Source organism: Podarcis liolepis (genome assembly GCF_965112155.1).
Source record: "Podarcis liolepis genome assembly, chromosome: 15".
In the NCBI taxonomy this organism is placed as follows: domain Eukaryota; kingdom Metazoa; phylum Chordata; class Lepidosauria; order Squamata; family Lacertidae; genus Podarcis; species Podarcis liolepis.
Window position 1 is genome coordinate 38,984,621 of NC_139566.1, and position 26,096 is coordinate 39,010,716.

A 26,096-nucleotide genomic window follows, 5' to 3' on the forward strand; every position below is an offset into this window, starting at 1 on the left:
GCTAGTGGCACAGGGTGCCAGGGCTCCAAGTTGTGGAGGGCACCAGGGAAGAGGTGGAGGCTGATGGCAGCGCCTCCCAGCATCAGCTCGCTGCCCTCACCCGCCTCTGCTATGCTGTGCCGAAGCAGCGCCGCTCCCGAAGCCTCCGCCTGCCGTGGCCACTGTGGCACGAAGCGGCCAGCTGAACCGGGAACCGCCGCATCCAGCCTCCGCCTCTTCCCCACCGGAGGAGCTGCCCTCCAGCCGCTGCCCGCTTCCTCCAGCCCCGCAAAGCTGGGCACATCGCCAGCAGCGCCGTCCTCCCTTAAAAGGGTTAGCAACTCTGGGAAACGGGGGGGGGGGCACGGTGCCAGATATGCTTAAGACGGCCCTGGGAGCTGGCTGCCTCGTCCCCGGCCTGCAAGGTGCTGGGGTGAAACCATCACAGTTTGGTGCTAGGGCAGTTTCCCCCTGGTGCCTCACAGCACCAGGGACAAGGCATCTAGCTCCTCCTGCCCTTCTTCGCTGAGGAGCCACCTACCCACGCAGGCAGCCGAGGGAGGAACAAGCTACATTGGCCCTATCCGATGTAACTTGTTCTTCCCTCAGCAGTATGAGGGCCAGAGTGCGATGGCGGTTTCACCTAGTGGTATATTGCAGGTGAAACCGCTACTGCTCCTGAGCTCCTTCTGCCACCAGCTCCTGACTGCAGCTGGTTTCTGCTTCGGCACGCTGGGCGCTGCTGGCAGAAGGACTCAGGAGTGTTGGCAGTTTCACCCATGATATACTGCCGGGTGAAACCGCCATTGTGCTCTGGCCTTAGTGAAGTATCGATACCCCACCCAGGCCTATTGCTGACCCAAGCATTTGATGCCGACCTTGACATTATCAGTTGTGAGGATATGCAACTGTTTTTAAATGTTCTTGGGTGTTCATAATGTTCTGAAACGTTTTTAGCTTCTTTTAATTTTATTGTTTTAACACTGGGGGTTTTCGCCGCCACGGAGACGAAGAGTGGGTTAGAAATTCAATAAGCAGCAATAACAGTGATAAACATCTCATACTTGATGTGGAAATATGGGAAACGGAACGTAAGATCAGACAAATGAGAAACTGAAACGGACAAACTCATCCATCCTAAGCTGTGGCCCATCCACATTGTGTGGAAGGAGTGCAACCCTGCAAAATGGATTTTATGAGAGTTAGCTGGCACAACTGAGCGATGGAATTTGATTTAATACTTTGTTCTGCAGCGTAAGCATTCAAGCCACACAATTGTTAAATCAACAAGTCTATTTGAAATCCTGTGTCTGTTTTTGCTTTCTTTCTTTTTTTAAGTCAAAGCAATACAAATAAAATATTCAGCGTGAAACATTGCCTGTGAAGAATCAGGAAGGATGAGCAGACCCAGTGCTAAAGAAACAGACTGTTGCTCACTAATAGCCATATATAATCTGGAAACAGAATCTTTCTTATGAAAGAATAGAGGTGCATCTATTCCAATTGTATATTTTGTTTGCATGCCCTGGCACTCTCCCAGGTCCCTGGAGGAGAGCGAGGGAAAGAAAAGGGCATGTGAGGGTGGAGGGACGTGGGGGAGGGGGAAATAGTAAGCAAGTTGTGAAGTTTCATGACTTGCAGCCCATGATCCGCAATGAACACATTCTCCAAACATTCCAGAAACCTTGTAAAAATTCAGATCACCACTTAAAATAAAACAGAAGCCATTTTTCATGGGCATTTCGAACCTGTGCCTCATAAATGGTAGAACCTATGAGGTAGTGAAAGACGGAGGGTGGGATCCCTGTCTCTCTTTGTCTCCCCAATGCCCCCAACCCCTTTTTCTCTAGCCAGCTGGGCCCAGGAGGGAGGTGGTTTGCTTCCCCCACTAGAGGAATGGATGGCAGCTAGTTACATAACTGTGATCCAAGAATTTTTATTTTAAAAAATTACAGTTAGACCCATCTGGCTTATATAGGTGATCCACTCTGGCATATCACTGCAAAGAAATGTCCTTGGCTCATTTGCTAACAAGGTAAAAGGCAGGTAAAGGACCACTGGACGGTTAAGTCCAGTCAAAGGCAACTAAGGGGTTGCAGCGCTCACCTCGCTTTCAGGCCGAGGGAGCCGGCGTTTGTCTACAGACAGCTTTCCGGGTCATGTGGCCAGCATGACTAAACTGCTTCTGGTGCAACAGAACACCGTGACGGAAACCAGAGTGCACAGAAACACCATTTACCTTCCCACCTATTTATCTACTTGCCCTGGCCTGCTTTCGAACTGCTAGGTTGGCAGGAGCTGGGAAAGAGCAACGGGAGCTCACCCCGTTGAGGGGATTTGAACCGTCGAACTTCTGATCAGCAAGCCCAAGAGGCTCAGTGGTTTAGACCACAGTGCCACCTGCATCCCTGTTTGCTAATACAACCTGCACTTGTTGCATAGTAGCAATTCCCATAATGTCCCTTTAACAATGATCTCACGATGTCATTTTGAGGAAGCATTGGGGGGGCCTTCCACTGGGAGAAGTGGAGTGGAAACCAAGCCTTACAATGAATGCTTGAGGGAGCTGGGTATGTTTAGCCTGGAGAAGAGGAGATGTGAAGGCTATCTTCATATATCTAAAGGTTGTCACATGGAGGATGAAGCAAGCTTGTTTTCTGCTGCCCTGGAGTGTAAGGCCCAAACCAGTGGATTCAAATTACTAGAATGGAGATTCCAACTAAACATTAGGGGAAACTTCCCAGTGGTAAGAGCTGTTTGACAGTGAAATAAACTATCTCAGAAGGTGGTGGATTTTCCTTCTTTGGAAACTTATAAAGAGAGGTTGAGTGGCCATCTGTCAATGATGCTTTAGCAGTCATTCCTGCATTACAGAGGGTTGGTGTCCCTTCCAACTTTGCAATTCTATGAGTCTAAGTTCCACCGACAGTCATTTTGAAAAGAGAGAAGGAAAGGAATGCTGTCACTGCTGCAGCAAATCAATAAGCCCCCTCAAAGCCCGCAAATAATGTCTAATGTCCCCCCCCCCAACATTACCATTAATTCCCTTCCAATTTGCCACGTACAAATTAGGAGGCATTTTCTTACGGTGATCCCTAGCCATGTCCTGGGATCATGCTAATAATGAAATGTGTTGATGGTGGCATGGGTACTAGCCAATACATACCCAATACAACCTTTTTAAAAGAAAAAACAGAAAGAAAATCAATAGAATTGAGCTGCCTAGTGACAGGAACCGCAGCAATATTAAACCATCTTTACCGTTCTTTTTTTAAAATTAGATCTCCTTTCACCGAGAAGGAGCTCGCAGCAATCAGGAGAGAAGTAGCCCATTCAGGAAAGGCCTTATGGAATGTGCATTTTTAAAGGACCATTTGAAAGCAAAGGCAGACCTTGCTTCACTGATTTTTTTTTCATTCTCCTAAGGGAGACCAACCACTCTACATTTTAAGCCTTCCGTTTAAAGACCATCCTTCAGCTCATTAATTTTGATGTAGGAGTAAAGAAAGAGTAAGTATGGAGCAGGATTAAAGCAGCAGCAACGGAGTCAACCTCTTCTCTTTCTTTGCAGGATAATACATCCTGAAGAAATACAGTTGTTAATTAAAAGAAAGAAAGAAAAAAGAAATGGGCATCAAAGCTCCTGTGTAGACTGAAAAGATTTGTATCAGGAAACGGCCTAATGCTTGGCATGGACTTTCCAAGTCTATAAAACATGTGGCACTTACAGTATCCATCCCAGCCACAAAAAGCAGATGTTATTTGCGTGAACAGATCTGGAGAGTTTTTAACAGTGAGCTGCAAACCAGCCACTCGTCCTGAGGCTGAGCTTCAGAGCAACCATAATTGCAGCAGAGAATGGAGCAAGTCTTTGGCATCTCTGAAACCGCAACCGAGATCATTGCAAGTGGGACTGTGCGTATGGTTCCCAGTTCATTAAGGAGCCTGCTCACTGGGGCAAGATGGAGCAGAGCTCTACCACTATCTTTTTCCCTGCACCCCAAAACCCACAGCTCTACCTCAGTGATCCTATGCCCCACAATCATATTCATAAACTTATAATTCAAGAAAGTCTCCCAAGTCTTTTCTGTGCCTCTTCTCTGTTGTCCAATCACAGCCAATCAGAAACATCACTATGGCCAGCAGGTCTCACTCTTCACCTGCCTCTGGGGTGGGGAGAGTTGGAACTCAGCTTAACCTATCTCACAGGAGTGAATTCAGGTAGATGCTGTACAATTGTACTACAGTGTGTCTGGAGTGCATGCAGGAGCCAGGCCCTGTGGCCGGTAGGGCTTTGCAGGACAGGGGCTTTGCTTCAGAAGTTTGTTCTGAAGAGGCAAGGCACAGCCGCACAGGTGAGGCCAATTGGTAACTCACAGCACCTGGTGGCAAGAGTTGGGAAGGGATATGAGGTCAGCATATCCCTTTGGCTCTTTGCCACAGCAACACGCTTCCTGTGTTGCTGCATTTAGCTTCTTGACTCCTTGCTTCCTGATCCTCGGACCCTTGGCTCCTGGACTCCCGGCTCTCTGACCCTTGGCTTCTGGACTCCTGGCTTCTGGACTCTTGTTCCTGCTCCCACCCCGCCATCTGGCCCAGTCCTGACGTCCTCTGCCAGGACTTTGACCTCCCATAAAACGGACCGTGACACAGTGGAAAATCGTGTTACGGACAGGATCCGTTCTGGAGGCCCGTCTGTAACACAGAACTGACACAAGCCAAAGGGCCATGTCTGCGCATGCACACAGCGCGATTTAACGTGTCTGCACATGCATGAGTGGCGAAACCTGGAAGTAACCCATTCCAGTACTTCCGGGTTGCCGTGGGAGGCAACACAAAAACACGTAACCTGAAGCGGATGCAACATGAGGTATAACTGTACTGTGTTGCTTAAGTGTCTACAGCACCAGGTCCAGGGGTCAGCTGGTGGGGAAGGAAATAAGGTAGCCATTGCTTCTCCTTCCTGCTCTGTCCACAGACGCTGTCATCCAGCCCACTGCTCAGCTTTCTGCAACTGATCAAGGGCTCCAGGTGTACCACACAGGGAGCGGGAGTGAGAAATGGATGGCAGAACCTGCACCAGGAGATTCTAACGTATAGAAATGTTCTTCAGCTCTAAATTGGGGGAGCTTAGTTCTGTTTGTGTCTGTGTTGTACATAGAATGTTTTCATATTTTTAAGGCAAGTTTCTAATCCTCGTGGCTGCGATAATATAGATTAACTGCCCTATGAAATCTCAGAAGGGTGTCTGATTAAGGTTTATAGCATCGAAGGGTGGATCCTGAGTGTCAGGATGAGCAAAGATGTTGGTTTCTCACATTTCCTCATTTTTCCAATCTTAAACTCAGCTCTTCACATTTCCACATCACTTTGCAATTTTCTTAATTAAGAAAGCCATCATGAAAATTCATCAGCATTTTAGTGTGCGCTTCTCCTTATGTATGCATTTTAAATGCAATCTTGCCTAATATGCACATTTTTTGAAAGCAATGTTCCAGAATATATGCATCTTTTTATGTCATTTTCACTAAGATATGAACTTTCATCCACACTTTGCATTTTGCACACATTATTTGACTGGAGAACCACATTGCAAAATTGAGAAAAGTGCAATTTTCAAAGGATGGCTGTGTGTTCCCGTGTTGCCTCGCAAACTGCAGATTAGGTAGGTTTGCCTTTAAATGGAAATGCCGCACAAGGTTGTGACTGCAAGATTGCCTGTTTCATAACTGTTACTTGAGGCATTCAAGCAAAAATCTGCATAGCACCCCTATTAATGCAAAATTTGTTGAAATATTTATCACAGTTTGCTTTATGGGAATGCAAGGCCATTAAGCATCTGGTTGCAGGATATTCCTGGACACATCAGAAGGGAACTGTAATAATCACTCAAAACTGCTCCTGGTATGAGAGCACTCTGTGGTGAATTGTCACCACATCTGCCACCAGTCAGCAGAGATCAGCTCCCAAGTGTTAAGCTGCAAGATGTGAGCCTCTCCAATGTTCAGTTACAAGTGGTGTTCTCATACTTGTCAAGTATTAAAAGGAAGTACCGTATTTTTCGCTCTATAAGATGCCCCAGACCATAAGACGCACCTAGTTTTTGGAGGAGGAAAACAAGAAAAAAAATATTCTGAATCCCAGAAGCCAGAACAGCAAGAGGGATCTCTGTGCAGTGAAAGCAGCAATCCCTCTTGCTGTTCTGGCTTCTGGGATAGCTGCACAGCCTGCATTCGCTCCATAAGACGCAAACACATTTCCCCTTACTTTTTAGGAGGGAAAAAGTGAGCCTTATAGAGCAAAAAATACGGTATTTGACGTTTACTTACAAAGCCTGTAACCCACTTGCACAGGTTTCCTAACCCACGGTTGACCCACTTTGTGACCTATGGGTTGGGAAACATTGCCCTAGATCAGAATATTGCATCGGTGGATAAAATAAGGAAATGTCACTTTGTGTTACATGCATACACACAGAGAGAGAGAGAGAGAGAGAGAGAGAGAGAGAGAGAAACAGTGTACAGAGGGGAGGTTCAAAAAGGATCTACATGGAGCTTAGAGAATAACTTGCACCTAAATATTAGTAAGACAAAGGAGATGGCGTTGGACTTCTGGAGGAAGAGAGGGGAACCTGCCCTGTTGTATATTGGGGGGGGCTGTGTGGAGAGGGTCTCCTCCTTTAAATTCCTGGGAGTTTACTTTAGTGAGGACCTCACTTGGAAAATCAACATAACTCAGGTGGTCAGAAAGGCCCAACAGAGACTCAATTTCCTCAGGGTCTTGTGAAAGAACAATGTGAAACAACAACTGATGAACACCTTTTACCGGTCCACAATAGAAAGTTTCCTTTCATATTGTATCACAGTGTGGTATGCTGGCCTGACAGCCATGGACAGAAAGTCTCTACAGAGGGTGGTGAATACAGCACATGATATAATTGGCTGTCCCTTGAGTCTGCTAGATGACATTGCAAGGGATCGTTGCCTTAGGAGAGCGAGAAAAATTCTCAGGGATGACTCACACCCCGGCCTTCACCTCTTTAATCTTCTACCCTCGGGCAAGAGATATAGAAGTATAATCAGCCATAAAAGGTAAAGGTAAAGGGACCCCTGACCATTAGGTCCAGTTGTGACCGACTCTGGGGTTGCGGTGTTCATCTAGCTTTATTGGCCGAGGGAGCCGGCGTACAGTTTCTGGGTCATGTGGCCAGCATGACTAAGCCGCTTCTGGCGAACCAGAGCAGCACACGGAAATGCCGTTTACCTTCCCGCCAGAGCAGTACCTATTTATCTATTTGCACTTTGACATGCTTTCGAACTGCTAGGTTGGCAGGAGCAGGGACTGAGCAACAGGAGCTCACCCCGTCACGGGGATCTGAACCGCCAACCTTCTGATCTGCAAGTCCTAGGTTCTGTGGTTTAACCCACAGCGCCACCCGCGTCCCCATAATCAGCCGTACCAACAGGCTAAAAAATAGCTTCTATCCGGGGGCTGTTGAACAGAAACTAACATAGTGAAATTGACTTGCGAGGTGGTGTGTTGTTCGATAAGAGATTGGGTGTTTGAGGAGGGCGGCTCATTTAATTTCATTGTACACAGGTTGTACAATGACAATAAAGGTATTATTATTAGAATAATTTCCTTTCATTAGCCTAAGAAGTTCTGGAACGTACCCTTATGCCAAGCCAGCCCAACCAACAGTATTGTCTACACTGGGGTGGGCAGAAGCCGGATTGGGATCTACTTGCAGATCTCTCTGGATAATTTGCAGTAGATCAGCAAGGCTTTCTTTCTCCCAACTGCTTTAATAATTGCAGCAACAAAACCATATCGCCACAACTAAGTTATAACTGAAAACAATATTCTAGGCCAGGCATCCCCAACCTTCAGCCGTCCAGATGTTTTGGACTACAATTCCCATCATCCCTGACCACTGGTCCTGTTAGCTAGGGATCATGGGAGTTGTAGGCCAAAACATCTGGGGGGCACAGGTTGGGGATGCCTGTCCTAGGCTCAGAGAGAAACCGTGTCCTTTTATTCCATCTATACGTCTCTTGCACTTGGCTGTGGTTCTAATAAACAACAAATCTGATCAGATAAGACTGAAGTCTACCCAACTCTGGTCTACAGACTGTCTCTGGGAGTCTCAGATAATGGCATTTCCCAGCCGTACCTGGAAACGCTGGCAATTTAACTTAGGACCTTGCACATTCATGTCTCCAAATTTTGCAAGCAGCTCTGCAGCCAAGCAATGTGCACAAGGGTAAAAGTGTGCATAAAACTGCATATACAGCAGCATAAAAAAAAGCATTAAATCAAGGGAACTATGCTTTGAGGGAAATGTTCATGTTAAGCAAAATTTCAGTTTAATGTGTGAATATTAGGAGAAATGTGCCCTAAGATGCTGAGGAATTTTCATGAGGACTTTAGAAATAAAATTTGCAAACAGAAGTGGGGATATGGGAAATGGAAGTGAAAGGGACAGATTCACACATCCCTAATTGCAGATCCGTCTGGACCAGATCCATGTGTCTCGAAGAGCAAAACTACACTTTTCCTGGCTGTGTCACTGGAGGGGTGTTTGGGTTTTAAAGAAAAGAAGAAGAAGAAGAAGAAGAAGAAGAAGAAGAAGAAGAAGAAGAAGAAGAAGAAGAAGAAGAGTAGTAGTAGTAGTAGTAGTAGTAGTAGTAGTAGTAGTAGTTTGGATTTGATATCCCGCCTTTCACTCCCTTTAAGGAGTCTCAAAGTGGCTAACAATCTCCTTTCCCTTCCTCCCCCACAACAAACACTCTGTGAGGTGAGTGGGGCTGAGAGACTTCAGAGAAGTGTGACTAGCCCAAGGTCACCCAGCAGCTGCATGTGGAGGAGCGGAGACGCAAACCCAGTTCACCACATTACGAGTCCACCGCTCTTAACCACTACACCACACTGAAATGTGGCATTGGGTGGGAACTGACGCTTTGAACAGAGTGATGCAATAAGGGGTTGTTTAACCCAGTGGCGTAGCGTGGGTTGTCAGCACCCGGGGCAAGGCAAGTAATTTGCGCCCCCTAACCCGTGGATTTGCGCCCCCTAACCCTAACCCCCAGATGTTGCGCCCGGTGCGGCCGGCCCCCCCTGCACCCCCCACGCTATGCCACTGGTTTAACCCCTTCCCCCCGTCCCATTTTCTGTATCAAAAGAATTGCTCTCCACCCCAATGCTGCTATTGGAGGAAATGCAGGTGTTTTATGGTTCCTCGTCTGACTCATGTTCTGGCTGTTGATGAACAAATGCATTTAAATGGATAGGGGTGGGGGGAATCTGTCCCAAGACTTTTTGCAACTGCATTGTACTTCTTGTTTTGCCCCCCCCCCCATTTGTTACATTTTTATGAAGGGGCCAGCACACACGGCCCCTTTGCTTTTAATCTATAGATTTATTTTTAACTACATTCCTATAATTCCAACTGGCTGGAGGTTTTGGGTGGTTTGAAAAATATTTTTAAGCCTCACAACAACTTGGTAGGTAGATTAGGTTGACATGCACACCAGACGGGGCCTTCTCAGTGGTGTCTCCAGAACTGTGGAACTCTCTTTCCATTGATTTGTGCCTCGCCCCCACCAGTACATACATTTAGACAAGAGTTGAAGACTTTCCTCTTCAATGCTGCCTTCAACTGAGAACGCAATCTGGTTAGCTTAAGCTTCCTGAAGCACTCTGTATGTTTGCTAACATGGCTATTTCACGTTAACATGTTTCCTCCTTCTTGTTTGCATGTTGCTTTGTGAGGGCACAGCCCTTAAAAGCGACTGAAATTAAACTTTGAATAAATAAAGAGTGACCAGCTCAATAGTTCCCAATGGGTTTCATGGATTAGTAGGAATTCGAACCCAGATCTCCAACACTTTATCCACCACATCACACTGGTCCTTATAATCTCAGGAGTGTGTTCATGATCTAAAAAGCTGTGCCTTTGAGCCACTAAAGGAGCGTAACCTCTCACATTGCTTACTAGTTTATTGGCACCCGAACAATATCGATACCCCAAGCAATCTGTTCCAATTTGCTTACACCATGAGACCAGGTCTCTACATTTGCTGTGCCTGAGGAATCTTAGGGTGCAAGCTAATCCGAGTAGTTTAGGTATTTTTCTTCTTGTGTTTTGTTTAACATATTCCATTTGATTTGAAATGTTTTACAATTATGAAAATAAGAGTAGGTACTGATTTTACATGCTTTTAATTCCATGATTATACTGCTTTGATCTACCCTGAGAGCTTAGGGTGAAGGGCAGAGAAGAGAGATAGCTTGAGGCTTTAGCAAGCAAGCCTGCGCAAACAAGCCATTGGCCAACAAATAGCGGTGTTGTGGCAATTACAAAGATTATAATCATTTCAAACCAGCAAAAACCAAACGTTCCTTACCTGGGTGTTTGCGTAGCCAGGTATGGTTTCCATACACCTGCATGTCAAAGAAAACAAAATAGATTTATATGAATATGGCACAAGGAAGCAAAAGTGTCAAAGGAGGGGAAAAAAACCGGGGGAAAGGTGGAGGGTGAATCTGTCAATTCCATGGGGGTCCTTTACCTGAAATAAAATCAGCAGGGAGAGGCAACACAACAGGGACAACAAATTCTCCATAGTTCCTGTCCTGGAAATGAAAACCAAAGCAAATTCTCCAGTGAGTTCTCCTCAGTTCACAAAACATTAACTCTGCACAGGTTTGTATTCTTTTCAGAGGGACATTTCCCAGGCAGGATCAAATAAAATAATCCATTCACAGGAGAAGAGGTGATCCCTTGCCGATACCCAACAACAAATGCTTTTTTCCCCCTTTGAAGGTGGAATACTTCAGTGGCTGGTAAATTAAATTCCAAAGAACTGAGCAAGGATGAATAGTTTAAGTGAAATCGGTACCATCCCGTGGAAAGAATCTGGAAAGTTACACGTGCAGGTTTCTGCCCACAGATCTTATTCCCAAGCGTCGCCTTCTGCCTTCCACTCCCTTTTTTAGAAATATCTTGTTTCTGTCTGAAGCCAGTGGGTGAGGACTGGGCTGATCAATAATGAAGGAGGTCCATTCTGATTATCCACCAGGCTCTCGGTTCTTCCTCTTTCCCACAGAAACTGGGCTGGACTGAGTTGCTCTCTTCCCGTACAGACTGGGTGGCTGAAGTTTACACCTCCATCCCAGTCCTCTTTGGGTGGAGAGAAAGTCAAAATGATGTCATGCTTTCTGCTCAAACTTTGTCCCATTTGGGTACTCTGTTTCTATATCGCATTACCAGCCAGACTCCTTTGCTGGGTCCTAACACCAGCCAGTCAGAAGGAAAGGGGGAGTTGTTGAAAGAGGAGGTAGCTCAAAAAAAGAAAAAGAAAAAAAGTTAAACAGATGCCACGTGAGAAGTACGAAGCGAGTGCAAATAATAATTTAAATCTGTGTGAACCACAGTTTAGGTTTCTGTGTGAGAGAGATAGCAAACGGGAGTTTTTGTTACAATGCTATGCAAGCTTAATAGCGATGAGCAAATCTGTTAGTTGTTCTCCATTTCTCATTCTTCCAATCTTAAGTTCTGATTTCCATATCAGTTTGGGGTTTTTCAAGTCCTCGCAAAAATTCAGCAGCACTTTAGTGCCCATTTCTCTTAACAGACACATTTTTGTGTGCAATTTTGTCAAATATGCACACATTTGGCAAAGCAGTTTCTCCTAATATAATGCATTTTTGCATTCTGTTTTCACTAATATATGCATTTTGATGCACCTATATGCACTTCTGTAGACATTACTTGGCTGGACAACGGCACTGCAAAATTCAATGGGAGAAGTTTGAAAAACAGCTGGGTTTCCATTAATGAACTGCAGATTAAAGGTAAAGGGACCCCTGACCATTAGGTCCAGTTGTGACCGACTCTGGGGTTGCGGTGTTCATCTAGCTTTATTGGCCGAGGGAGCCAGCGTACAGCTTCCGGGTCATGTGGCCAGCATGACTAAGCCGCTTCTGGCAAAACCAGAGCAGCGTACGGAAACGCCGTTTACCTTCCCGCCGGAGCGGTACCTATTTATCTACTTGCACTTTGAAGTGCTTTTGAACTGCTAGGTTGGCAGGAGCAGAGACCGAGCAACGGGAGCTCACCCCATCGCGGGGATAGCCCTTAAATGCAAAGTGAATGGAACTTCTCCCCCATCTCCTTGGAAGTAAGCGCCGTTGAACTCAACGAGACACATTTCTTAGAAAACACGCAGGAAGCCAGCCATAAATCCTCCAACTGCTTACTATCCACCAGGGACAGTCCCCATTTCACGGTCCCTGCTCCTGAAACTCTCTCCCAGTTTCATTTGAATTTTGCATCTTGAAAAACTATGTTAGCGTGCACACACATTATCAGGGATGGGGAACAATCTGGAGCAAGCTGGGAGCCAGCAGCTCTGGGTCAGTTGAGGGCGAAAGAGTGATCTGGATCAGAGAAGCCAGAAGCTAGGAGCAGAGAACAAGCCAGGACAAAACAGAACACTGGAAGCTGCCTTATCCTTTGCCTGACGCCTGGTCCATCTGGCTCAATCTTATCTACTCGGCCTGGCAGTGACTTTGCAGGATATCAGACTAGGTCTCTCCCATCAGTACCTGGAGATCCCAGCGTTTGAACACGGGTGCTCTGCCCATCAAGCAGATGCTGTACCACGGACGCATAGCCCATCCCCTAATACAAAGCTGCCCTTCTAACCGTAGAGCTGCCATATTTTGAAGAGCAAAAAATATGGCACATTTGCCAGGACACATCTGTAGGTGGGCCGGGGGGGGGGGAGAAAAATAGTAGCTATAGTGTTTGGGCAGTAAAGGATAAAAGGTGCATTCAAATATGTAACAATGGTAATTAAAAATGAGAATGACATACCTTCAACATTTTGTGAGAAAAGCTTGGGGCATCCCCCACCACCACCATCCAGCATCTCTGTCGTTCGCCCCCTCCCTGCCTCTGACCCCCTTCCTCACCCACCTGCTCAGCCCCTCCTTCCCTCCTCTCTCTTACCTTTGCTGCCTTCAGCCTCCTGCTCACAAGTAATAATAATAATAATGATTTTATTATTTATACCCCGCTCATCTGACTGGGTTTGCCCAGCCACTCTGGGCAGCTTACAACATATCTAAAATCATCAATCCTCAAAACTTCCCTAAACAGGGCTACCTTCAGATGTCTTCTTAAAGTCAGATAGTTGTTTATTTCCTTGATGTCTGAACAGCGGTGGAGGAAGCCTCTTGGGCACCTGGGGCAAACCGCTCACAGGGGCAGGGTGAACCACCCATAGGGGTGGGGCATGGTGTGTGGCACCCATACAGATGGGACGGGGCACACCGTGGGGCCTCAGCCACCCTACAGCTGGGGGGAGGCAGTGGGCGGACCACGCGGAGCCTTCAAGCACCAGAGATGCGTAATTCGGGCACACTGCAGGCCCCGCGGTGAGTGCCCTGAACCTGAACAACAGGACTCTTCCTGTCCATGGGGTTTTCCCCAGTGTTGGCTCTGACCTGCTACACACACATACACCCAGCACATCTCCCTTTTCCTTTATGACAGCAACCAACTACTCAGTGTTGACCATACCTGGGGGGAAACGGTTTGGCAAAACCTAACAGCAGCAAACCTAATAGCAGCTATTAGGTAAACGCAGCAAACCTGTGCATAAATATATATTTGCTTGCGCACACATCAACGCAAACAACACACAGAAGTTTGCATGTGATGCAAAATAGCATATAAAACTGTGTATATATTGTCCTTGGCAAATTTTCCGGAGGACTTTGAAACTCTGCACACTGGTGCAGAAATGTGGCAAAAACTGGACTGGCTATTGCAAAAAAAATGAAAAACTGAGTAAAACTGAAACTGTCGGATCTGTCCACCCCTAGCTGGCTTGCCCCCTCTGCAGTTAGAAGGGTGTTGAAAACCTTTGCATTCAATACCTTTTAAGAAAAATGTCTTTAGGAGGGGGACATCTTGGGCAGAGAGCCATTCCCCACTTACAATTTCCCTGTTCCAAATGGCTCATCCCAGTTGCTCCCCCTCCTCACATGTTCAAGTGCAGAGGGTGGGGTTAAGCACCGGCACAATTAGCTCCACTTCACTCAAAATGAACCCCTCCCCTTTAAGACAGAACAGGCTAGGGTCCCCCTTCCATGTATTTGCCTGACTATGTTCCTCTGCTACCTATGTTTGTACAAAGCATGTGCTTAAACCCTTAATTAAATTGCTAAGAAGAACCCTTTCAGAGTAAAAAGACACCCATACACGTCGTTGACTGTCCAACTGCTCCATCATCAGGAGGGAAAAAAGAACTGCAGCTTAAGGAAGGAGGATAAAAAGCACAACAGAAAGTTGTGCTTTATTTTGTTTTCGATTGCTGGAAGGAAGGAGGCCTCTTAAGGCAAACCAGAAGCATGCAGAGAAACAGCAAAAGGGTGGAAAGGAAGCTAAACAGCTGAAGGAGCTGGCGGCAAGCTAGATCCCAGAGAACATCTAAGCCACAGTAATATATATGTTATATGTTTCTCTCCAAGTTGTAATGAAAGGAAGCAGACCGACTTAACACAAAACAACATATGGTGAGGGGTCTACAGTTTCACTCCAGCCTGGCAAGGAGACTCCAGAAGTTGAGGGTAGAGCCGGCCCTACCATCAGACACAGCAAGGCAATTGCCTCAGGCGATTGCCTGCTGGTGTCACGGTCTGGTTCACAGGAGATCAAAGTCCCAGATGGGGCCAGGGGCAAGACGGCGGGTGGGAGCAGGAACGGGAGTCCAGAAGCCAGGAGTCAGGAAGCCAAGGGTCCGAGGGTCAGGAGGCAAGGAGTCACAAAGTCAGGGATCGGGGTCCAAGGATCAAGAAGCAAGGAGTCAAATGCAGCAAGGCAGGGAACATGTTGCTGTGGCAAAGAGCTGAAGGGAAATGCTGACCTTATATCCCTTCCCGGCTCTTGCCACCAGGTGCTGTGAGTTACCAATCGGCCTCACCTGTGTGGCAGTGCCTTGCATCTTCAGAAGGCTCCAGTCCTGCAAAGTCCTATTGGTCACAGGGCCTGGCTCCTACACGCACACCTGACAGCTGGGACACAGAGGCGGCAGGTCCCACCACTTTGCCCACCTGCCACCACCAAAGTGAGGAGAGGCAGCAGCAGTGACATGGCATGGAGGGGCTGGGGGGTGGCACTTTTTCTGAGGGGGCGCAACCAGGTGCAACCAGGCACCCCAACCATTGGCTCCCTCATTGGAGCCTGGCTCCGCTGCATGAGGGAGCTGCAGAGACAGCTTCCTTGGTGGGTGACCCATCGCCGCCAGCTGGAGCTCCACCCCTAGAGGGTCTAGCCTAACCCTGGAGACAGAGAGAAGAGAGTCAGCGCCTCCTTGCCCGGTCCTCTCCTCGCCTGGGCTGCAGTGCGCTTCCTCATTCCTGGCTGCAGCTCTGCTTCCAGGTCAGGTCTGACCCGGGGGCAAAGAGAAGGAGGAGAGTTTGCAGAGTTTTGAGAGACTAAAGGATAAAGTGCGGGATTGGTTACACTATGGTCAGATCAGGGAAGTTTTTAATAAGGACAAAAAAAATAGGCTTCCAGGTGGAAAAATCGAAACTAGAAACAGAACTGTTAGAACCAAAAACTAAGGTACTATCAAGAATGTATAACCTGCTGTTGAAATGGAACACTCAGGATGAAACGGTTAAATCAGCTATGATAAAATGGGCGCAAGACATTGGCTATAACATTATGTTTGCTGACTGGGAACAGTTATGGACCACCGGTGTGAAATTCACGACATGTAATGCCTTGAAAGAAAATATTATGAAAATGATTTATAGGTGGTACATGACCCCAGTCAAGCTTGCAAAAATATATCATTTGCCAGACAATAAGTGTTGGAAATGTAAAGAAACTGAAGGAACATTCTTTCACCTTTGGTGGACGTGCCCAAAGGTTAAGGCCTTCTGGGAAATGATCTCTAATGAACTAAAAAAGGTATTTAAATATACCTTCCTTAAGAAACCAGAGGCCTTCCTTTTGGGCATTGTCGGCCAAATGGTGCCAAAGAAGGATAGAACTTTCTTTATGTATGCTACAACAGCAGCTAGAATACTCATTGCGAAGTACTGGAAGACGCAAGATTTGCCCACTCTGGAAGAATGGCAGACGCAACTGATAGACTACATGGAATTGGCAGAAATGACTGGCAGAATCCGAGACCTGGGAGAAGAGACAGTGGAAGAGGACTGGAAGAAATTTAAGGACTATTTGCAAAAGTACTGTAAATTGTATGAATGCTAGAATGATGCAGGATAGAAAGATAACTTGGCATTAGTAACTTAGTGGAAAGAAGTATGAAAATAACTGAATTATAAGAACAAAGATGAAATTTGATTAATATTATGTCAAGCTTAAATATTTAAATATTTGATAACAAAGGGTAAAATTGGAGACATAATATTTGAAAGGTACAAATTAAAACAAGATTTGAGAGAAGGTGAAGTATTGCTGAACATGACTTTGTAAACGGGAACGCAGGAAAGGGAGATGTGAGGGAGTCTGAAAGGAAGGTTATGGAAATTTGGTTTTTGAAATTTAACTATGTTGTATTTCTTTTGTCTTGTGTGTATTTTTTTATTTTGGTGATGGTGTTTTATGTGCTTGGTGTTGTATTGTTTAAAACCTTTAATAAATATTTTATTTTAAAAAAAGAGAAGGAGGAGAGTTGGGGGCAGCTTCCCAGCCCCTCTCCTCACCTGGACTGTGGCATGCAAGTGCACCCCCCCCATGCCACTTTGCAAGGTGAAAAGCACACCAAGAACTCAGGCGAATATAAGTTTCAGTAGTGGGAGTGGTCCCTACTCACAAATCAATAATCAATTGTAACAAAAATTGATCCATTCAAAAGTATGTATTCTGACAAGGATTACAAACTCAAATAGAGATTACAAACTCAAACTCATAAGGATATGTATAACACAATACTTCGTTACAGAATTAGAGTTAAGAGTTTATGAGTAGTCCATAGTCAGACATGAAGGTCTTCATTTCAATCATTGAGCAGAAGTCATAAGTCAACATATAGATCAAAAACCAGGACAGGGCCCTGTTTCAATGTATTCACCTTCATCAGCTAATTTTTAAAGGATCGTGTAAGTTTGAAGAATTCGTATAAATATATCCTGTTACTTGTGAATGGATTAGTTTTTGTTACAATTGATTATTGATTTGCGAGTAGGGACCACTCCCACTACTGAAACTTATATTGGCCTGTGTTCTTGGTGTGCTTTTTTCTTGGTATATTTAATAACAAGAACTCCAACTTATTTAGCTTTGCAAGGGGAGCCACAATGCGCTCCCTCCACACCCCGCCTTAGCTTTGCCACAGAGTGGCAGTGACACTGGCTCTGGCAAGCAGGGACAGGGAAAGGGGGGGGAGGTGGGGGCTGTCCGCCCTGGGTGTCACCACTGAGGGGGGTGACAAAATGTCGGGTGGCACTCACCACAAGGCCTGCAGCGAACCTGAGCCACGTGTCTCTCCTAGGAGTGGCGCGGTGGCTTGTGCGCCCGCAGGCTCTGCGCTGCCCAAAACGGTCTGCCCGCCGCCTCTCCCTCAGCTGAGTGGAAGGAGGCAGGTAGATTCCTTGGAGGCCCTGGTCTTACCCTGGCTTGCCCCGCCCCCTACGTGTGGCTGGCCCCGCCCCTGAGCGCACCCCAGGTGACCAATCGGCTTGCTCTTCCACTGCTGGCAAGCTCTCACTGCTGCCATTGGTTCTTCTCACTTCTCTGGCAATGGAAGGGATGGGACATGCCTGCGGTGTCACTGGAGTTCTGTCGGTGCCTCTCATCTCCACCATAGCTGTCAACTCTTCCCTTTTCTTGCGAGGAATCCTATTCGGAATAAGGGAATTTCCCTTTAAAAATAGGAAGCATTGACAGCTATGACCCCCACTGCCACCACGGAAGGGAGGAGAAGCAGTAGCGGTAGCAGAACCCCAGCTTTGGCAGCGGGTGGAGGTGGCAACTTCCTGTTTCACCTCAGATGGCAAAATGAGACGGGCCACCTCTGGGTCGGAGCCTTAATTCTGCATAGACTTTTAAAAAAGGAATTCTCAAACTGCTGTTCAAATGCTGAGAACTGAACTGGAAAAATGAGAAACTGAGAGAAAATTGGCCAATTTGCCTGTCCGAAATGATTGCACCCTTTTTCTTTGCTAACTCTTCCTCGTCCCTGCTCTTCCCTGGCCTAGAAGCCCACCATGGCCCTTTGCAGCTCTTTGAGAGAAATATTGGTCACCTAACTCACAGCACAGGGATGCGGGTGGCACTGTGGGTTAAACCACAGAGCCTAGGACTTGCTGATCAGAAGGTTGGAGGTTTGAATCCCCATGACGGGGTGAGCTCCCGTTGCTCAGTCCCTGTTCCTGCCAACCTAGCAGTTCGAAAGCACATCAAAGTGCAAGTAGATAAATAGGTACCACTCTGGCAGGAAGGTAAACGGCGTTTCCGTGCGCTGCTTTGGTTCGCCAGAAGCGGCTTAGTCATGCTGGCCACATGACCCGGAAGCTGTACACCAGCTCCCTCGGCCAATAAAGCGAGATGAGCTCCGCAACCCCAGAGTCGGTCACGACTGTAATGGTCAGGGGTCCCTTTACCTTTACCTTTAACTCACAGCACCCTTAGCAAACTGCAATTACCATGTGCAGACGCGTCCTTAAGGCACATGACTTCCCTCAAAAGATCCAAGGAACTCACTGAGCTGCAATTCCCAGTGCCCTTAACAAGCCAAAGTTCTCAGGATTCTTCAGAGGAAGCCCTGTGCTTCAAATGCAAAGTGTGGGTGTGAACTTTCAGCAAGTAAATCGGGATGCAATCTGAATAAACAGGTAATCTGGAAGAGGCCAAAAATATTCAGAAGGGCACCAGGTTGGAAAATTTTGTCCTGGACATCTTTAGCTCTGGAGCTTCCTTCTTGGGTTGATCACAAAATCATATTAAAACTTTGTGTGTGTGTGTGTGTGTGTGTGTGTGTGTGTGTGTGTGAGAGAGAGAGAGAGAGAGAGAGAGAGAGAGAGAGAGAGAGAGAGAGGTGGGTGTGAGGAAATAAATGTTGCTTTGTATGTGACAGAGTCTTTCTTTTTTAAAATTAAACATATGGCTGATGAGCTAACACAATGAAACTTGATAGCTTGGTTTCAGAACTCTATTTCACACCGGATGCCTTCCAAGAGATTTTAGCACTGTGAATGCCAGAAAATTAGCTAATTGTCATAAGCTGACAAAAGGCACTCCAGGAAAAGAATGAGAACCCAAAGTGAAAAATTCTCTTTTTTCTGATTGCTTAAAAGGGAGGCTACAGAAAAGACGGGATGGGTGGAGGAGTTTGTACTGCAGTTTTCTTAATACTGTTTTTATTGGAATTGCCTTCCTCTTGGTGATGCTGTCCAGGCCAGCTGAATCCATCTGTGCCATTCACAGACCCTCAAAGGGTCCCTAGTTTCCAGGGACAGAAGACTTCCTGGTTTCTGATTTGATCCCAGAATGTCCCACTTTTCCTTAGGACATCGCTATTTTCATCGGAGGGTATGGAGTTATGCAACCCCCAAGCCAAGGAGATTATACAACCTTTAGACGGCATCTGAGGACTTCCCTGTATAAGGAAGTTTTTTAATGTTGAATGTTTTATTATGTTTTTAATCACTGAAATGTCACCAGAAGGGCAGAGAGGGGCAGAATGAGGTGTTTGCAGGCTTTTTCAATGGGTTTCCATTATTATTATTATTATTATTATTATTATTATTATTATTACTATTACTATTGATTTCACTGATGTGCACGGTGCCTCAGAATGTAACCCCCACATAAACAGGTTGTTGCCTGCATTTATTTGTGTCTTTATCCTGTGAACCAGCCTGAGATTTTTTGATGAAGGGCAGTATGTAAATCTAATAGATGATCATAATTGAAATATTCTACCAATATCACAGGCGAGCTCAATATATTACAAATCCTTTGCAATTCTAGCTGTTAAGTTTCATTACAAATGACCTAATATCTTCAATGGCTTTGAAATCTAAAGGAGAACGGATAAAAAGTACTCCAAATGTATTTCTAAATAAGTAATGGAGATTATTAATGAGTAAAATACAGCTGATCCCAGTAGGAAAAAGCTCCCAAAAACCCACACACAATTGATGTGAGTTATAGCTTTAATGTTTCGTCTTCTGGCTTAAACTATAGGCCTCTGGGGAAGTTAAAATCCTTGTTGCTTTTACTTAATTTCTGTTGGCAGAACAATTCCAAAATAATAATAGCAATAATAGGAAGGCAGAAGAAGAAAGAATTGAATCTAGGCAGAAAAATAAGTCCCCAATCCTATGCATGTTCATGCAGAAGTAGGTCCCTCTGTGTTCATTGTGGCTTACTCTCTAAGTAAGTGTGTTCAGAGTTGCAGCTCCAGGCTGAACTCCCATTTCCTGGGAGTAAGTCCCATGGCTATAAGTCTTACTTCTGGATAAATATGCATAGCACTGGGTGACAAGCCTGAAGTCATAGATGTATATACCTCTGAACTCAGAGGCATAGCTGTCAACTTTCAGATTTGAAAATAAGGGATCAGCAGCCTCAAAAATAATCAGCAGCCAAAATAAGGGATCAGCAGTGGCTCACCGCCCCCCAATGTACTCAACCAGCTCCTTTCCTTTCCCCCATAAGTCAATTGGAGGAGCCTCCAAAAAAAATCCAAAAGCCCCCCCTCCCACGAGATCGCCACCCACCATTGTACTCAATGCTCCTTCTCTTTCCCCCATGTGCCCCCACTCCAGACAGACCTTATCCCCAGCAAGGGTGAGTAGGCCGTTGATGACGATGTATCCATCCGATTCCGAGCACAGGTACGTTCCGAGCACAATTCAAAGTGTTGGTGCTGACCTTTAAAGCCCTAAACGGCCTCTATACCCAAAGGAGCATCTCCACCCCGATCGTTCTGCCCGGACACTGAGGTCCAGCGCCGAGGGCCTTCTGGCAGTTCCCTCACTGCAAGAAGCCAAGTTACAGGGAGCCAGACAGAGAGCCTTCTTGGTCGTGGCACCCACCCTGTGGAATGCCCTCCCACCAGATGTCAAAGAGAAGAACAACTACCAGACTTTTAGAAGACATCTGAAGGCAGCCCTGTTTAGGGAAGCTTTTAATGTTTGATTAATTACGGTATTTTAATATTTGGGCAGGATATACAGTGGTGTCTCGCAAGACGAAATTAATTCGTTCCGCAAGTTTTTTCGTCTAGCGAATTTTTCGTCTTGTGAAGCACGGTGTCAGGAAAGTTTTGGAAAAGCTTCAAAAATCACCAAAGTCTTCAAAAAACTCAAAAAAAGGCTACCACACCGCGTTATATGAGTTGCTCCTCGAAGTCAAGTCGCAACTGTATTAACGGTGTTAAGAAAAAGGAAACAAACTTGCAAGACGTTTTCGTCTTGCGAAGGAAGCCCATAGGGAAATTCGTCTTGCAAAGCAGCTCAAAAAACGCAAAACCCTTTCATCTAGCGAGTTTTTCGTCTTGCGAGGCATTCGTCTTGCGGGGCACCACTGTAAATATATTATTATTATTATTATTATTATTATTATTATTATTATTATTATTCACTGTGTTTTTGCTATGATCACTTTCACCTCTGGCTGTTGCCTCTAGAAGGTTGCCCAGAAAGGAATGTGGGCCTCAGGCTGAAAAGCTTTCCCTACCCATTGGGTAAAAAATAGAGGGGGTCCCTGGGAAAGAAGGATTGTTGAGAGCTTCAAAAGCTACTAAAGACTGGAGGGGCCATTTCTTCCTCTGCATCTGCTCAGCCTACCCAGCCCCCTTCTCCTCAAATCCTCTCTTGGAGACATGCTGGGAACTTAAATCACTTGCCCTTTTATCCACATCCATGGAATAGCACCACGCCCATGTGCTTGCTGTCTGTGACACAACACACTGCAGGGCTCATGTGCCCTCTTGCCCAAGGGAAACAAAACCTCAGAGGTCTGCTATTTGCTTTCAAAACATACACAGGAGCTTCCTGCTGATTTCACAGCAAGGCGCAATGCATTTAAGCACAAACAGTGCAATAAGCGATGGATTTAAAAGGAAGGGCAGGCAGAAACAGCTGTTAGTCATACAGTTGTCTCAGCATCACTGACAACCACGTTAACGCCTCGTTTTCGTAACCTGCAGAACCCTTTCCCCAGTGCAGAAAGAAGTAAATCCAGCAAGTTGGATTCACAGGAAGAGATCTCTTCCAGCATCATCATCTCACTTCAGAATGGGAGATGGGCTGTGACCTAAGAAGAAATGGATGTGGCCTAGGGGAGTGCTGGAGAGTCAGATTACAAGGCCTCATAGCTAGAAGTTCCCAGTTTCTGTTGCCTTAAAAAAAAAAAAACCCAAGACCTTTAACATTAATATTCTAGTCTAGTCAATGTGGAGGTTTTGCCGCCTGTTCCATTTTGAGTGATGGCCTCATCAATACAGAGGTGAGGCTTCAGCGGTACTCTGGACAGCTCCATACAGAGCTTAAGTTGAAGACTTCATAAGAGCAGAGTGTGGATGTTGCTTCAGCAGCAATCATCCTCAGGCTGTAATTTCAACAAGAGCTGCAGCTGTATCTCAGTTGCTATCTGAGCAACTTGCCGTCTGGAGCTGTTGACTCCGGGAGAGACTGTGGTTCCACTAGGACAGGGTTTGCAAAAGCATTCCTATCTTCCCTGGCCATTGATCAGCCTTGTGTGGGCTGATGGGAGCTGCAGTTCACCAGCACCCGAAGGATCAGAGGTTCCCCACACATGCAGTAGTGCTTCTGAACTGGAATCCTCAAAGTCCTCCGTACATCTCGAGCTTTCTCCTTAGGGCAATTACCACTCCAAATGCCCAGCCTCATCCCCTGAAGGCATCTGACCCCAGAGTCATGGTGCTACCCTACCATGTTCAAAGTGACATATAGGAAGAGAAGATCAGAAAATATTCCTCTATGCCACAGGAGCGGCAAGGATCCTAATTGCTAAAAACTGGGGGGAAAGAAACTGAGCGAACAAAAAAGGGAATGGCAAGACAAACTGTTAGAGTATATTGAACTGGCTAGATTAACAGAGGCAATTAGAGATCACACTTGACAAGAGTTTCAAAAGGCATGGGGGAAATGCAGAGAATACACAAAACAGTGCCCTAACATACATACCTGGACTTGTTTCGATTAATGTCTGCAGGAGACTTTGTGGATTTTTAAGTTAAAATTAGAAAAATCTTAATAATTATTCATAAAGGAAACAGTTTATAAGAAGTAAATAAGGAGGCCAGATACAGGACAATGGAAGTATTTTATTTCGTTGTTTGTATTGTTTATGTTATGTTCACTGTATGTTATGTTCACATTTAATGAAGGTGGATTGTGTATTGGGGGGTGGGGGGGTTATGTTATATTGTAAATATAACATAATTCCAATAAAATTCCAATAAAAATTAAAAAAAAACAAAGTAACATATCACAATGGTGGGCAAACTAATTAGATCTGCAAGGGCTTCTGAAGCCGTGATCTTTTAGTAGTTGCCACAACAAGTCATTGTGGAAGAAATTAAGTTTTGGGGGGAAATCCAACTGTGGATTTTTGTGTGAAGGGGCTGTGAAGTCTCAGTTCAGTTGTACAAATCCCTGGGTTGAGCATGTACTCAGAGACATCATGTTGCTTAATTCTGTGTGTTTGTCTGCCCTCATCCTGCTCCTGGCTCAGATTGGGTGGCCTTGGGGGGCTCTTGCACAAAGCAAAATAAATCACACAAGACCAAAGCCTGCTCCACATAGCTTATCCCTTTCCCCTATCCTATTTTGGTTTTCCCCCCCAAAAAATTATTTTATTCATTTTATGACACAAATAAACAACATAAACAGAAAAACAAACAATACAAACAAATTATTGTCTTATCCTTATTTTTTCTAAACATTGTTAGGTGAGCTTCCCCAAGTCCCCCCTATCTGATTTTCATTTTACCTCAGCGGTTTACATATATCATAATTTTAACCATTTTTTTTATCACACTTACTTTCACCATAAAAATCTTCACATTTTATCCCTTACAAGTAATACTATTTTAAAATACACTATCTTCTACTTCTAACCCTACAGCCTACATCCACTTCCAAAGCTATTCTAAGATTTAAATATTAGCACTTTTTTTCAAATATTCTTTAAACTTCTTCCAATCTTCTTCCACTGTCTCTTCTCTCTGGTCTCGGAGTCTCCCAGTCAGTTTGGCAAGTTCCATATAGTCCATCATCTTCATCTGCCATTCTTCGATAGTTGGTAAATCTTGTTTCTTCCAATTATTTGCTAGTAATATTCTTGCGGCTGTTGTGACATGCAGTCCCCTATCCTATTTTGAGGGCTGTTGGGTCATAGGAAGCAATCTGGAGCCTTTCTGGAGCCAGGGAACTGGGAATCAATGCCAAAAAGCAAGACCAGAAACACAAGCCATACCAAAGCTAAGGATCAATGGGATGGGAAGTTTTTTATACTGCTTCCTGCCCAGGAATAGCCAGTGGTCAGGTCAGATTCAGGAGCACAGCAGGTGACAACAATAAGGCCATGAATTTGAATGAATTTGCCCAACGCCTTTTTAAAACCATGCAAGTCAGTGGCTATCGCTGCATCTTAAACATATCCATGGAGCCTCTTTTAAAGGACTCACCCTGTAGTAGCTAATTCCAGAGTTTATTTGCCTTGTGAAGTACTTCCTTTTATTCATATGTGGAAAAACACTGGCTTGTTGTTTTGCTAAACCAAACAGCACAAATTCACAAAAATTGAATTACTCGTGCCCCTGTAGCAGGACTTCTGTTGCCTATGCTCAGCTACTTCCAAGTGACTTGTGTCACCCACTTCCATGTTTCTCCCCCCCCCCCACTGCCTTTACATGAAATGGTGCCATAAAGTTTTAATCATCGTCATAAGCCTGAGTTGCAGGCTTCAATAAAACAACCCGTACCGCTGCCTTCTTGAAATCCTGGCAAGCTTGTGAGAAACCCATTTTACAGAGTTTTAAAACAGTTTATTGGTGCCATTTGTCTTGCCTTCTATAAGTCAGGAGTGCTTCAACATCAAAGAACTGATAGCACAGATCTTGGAGGAAAGACAGTTTTTCAGACAAAAAATATCCACTTTACTCTTCTTCTTCTTTTGTACTCCCAGATGATGGTGATTCAGTTTTACACAGCAACCATGAAAGAAGAACTGGACAATCTCACATAAACCCAGAGATGACTACAGTGGTACCTCTGTATATGAACGGAATCCATTCCAGAGCAGAACGCAACCCGTGTCTGCGCATGCGCGGGTCATGATTCACCGCTTCTGCACATGCGTGTGACGTCATTTTGAGCGTCTGCGCATGCGCGAGCAGCAAAACCCAGAAGTAACGCATTCTGTTACTTCTGGGTCGCCGCAGAGCGCAACCTGAAAACGCTCAACCTGAAGCGACTTTAACCTGAGGTATGACTGTCGTAGCCATTGACAGAGTGAGTCTTGCAATTAAATGTTGCACTATGGCATTCTCCTATTCAGGGTTCTGGTCACAGACTATCCTCCTGCTAGGATACTCCATTCCATTTCCCCCCTTGCCCTTCTGTCCCATTCCCCCACCCAGGAGTACCAACTTGAATAAAATACTGTATTTTTCGCCCTATAGGACGCACCTAGATTGGGGGGGGGGGGAATAAAGGGGAAAAAATTATTTTTCCCCCAGGCACGGGGCTGGGGCGGGGGAAGCCCGAGCTTCCCCCACCCCCAGCCCCCAGAACGGGAGCCAGAGCGATGCCAAAGCTGTGCGATGCCGAAACTTCCCCCGACCCCAGCCGCCAGAACAGGCTGCCACCCCAAGCCTTGCACACCCGGCAGGACCTCCCGCCGGACACGCAAGGCTTGCGGACATCTGCCCGAAGCATGTGGCGTGCTCTGCAGCGCACCCTGTGCTTCGGGCTGCAGGCTGCTGCCCGCAAGCATTGGGAGCCCGGCGAGCACTCCCGCCGGGCTCCCAAGGCTTGCGGATAGCTTCCTGAAGCCTGGAGAGTGAGAGGGGTCGGTGCATACCAACGCCTCTCGC

At 45.8% G+C, this 26,096-nt stretch overlaps 2 protein-coding genes across 3 annotated transcripts in view; one reads left to right on the forward strand and one right to left on the reverse strand.

Moving 5' to 3' along the window:
• ADGRD1 (adhesion G protein-coupled receptor D1) overlaps positions 1-11,723 on the reverse strand; it is a 283,150-nt gene extending 271,427 nt beyond the window's left edge. For both annotated transcript variants that reach the window (XM_083476427.1, XM_083476426.1), the window contains exons 1-2: positions 10,551-11,723; positions 10,386-10,422 (exon numbers count right to left, since the gene is read on the reverse strand). In XM_083476427.1, coding sequence (XP_083332553.1) covers positions 10,386-10,422; positions 10,551-10,604 — 91 coding nt within the window. In that variant the 5' untranslated portion in view covers positions 10,605-11,723. The remainder of the gene's footprint in view (positions 1-10,385; positions 10,423-10,550) is intronic.
• Positions 1-26,096, forward strand: part of LOC310693947 (craniofacial development protein 2-like) — a 257,303-nt gene that overhangs the window by 69,956 nt on the left and 161,251 nt on the right. The window lies entirely within an intron of this gene.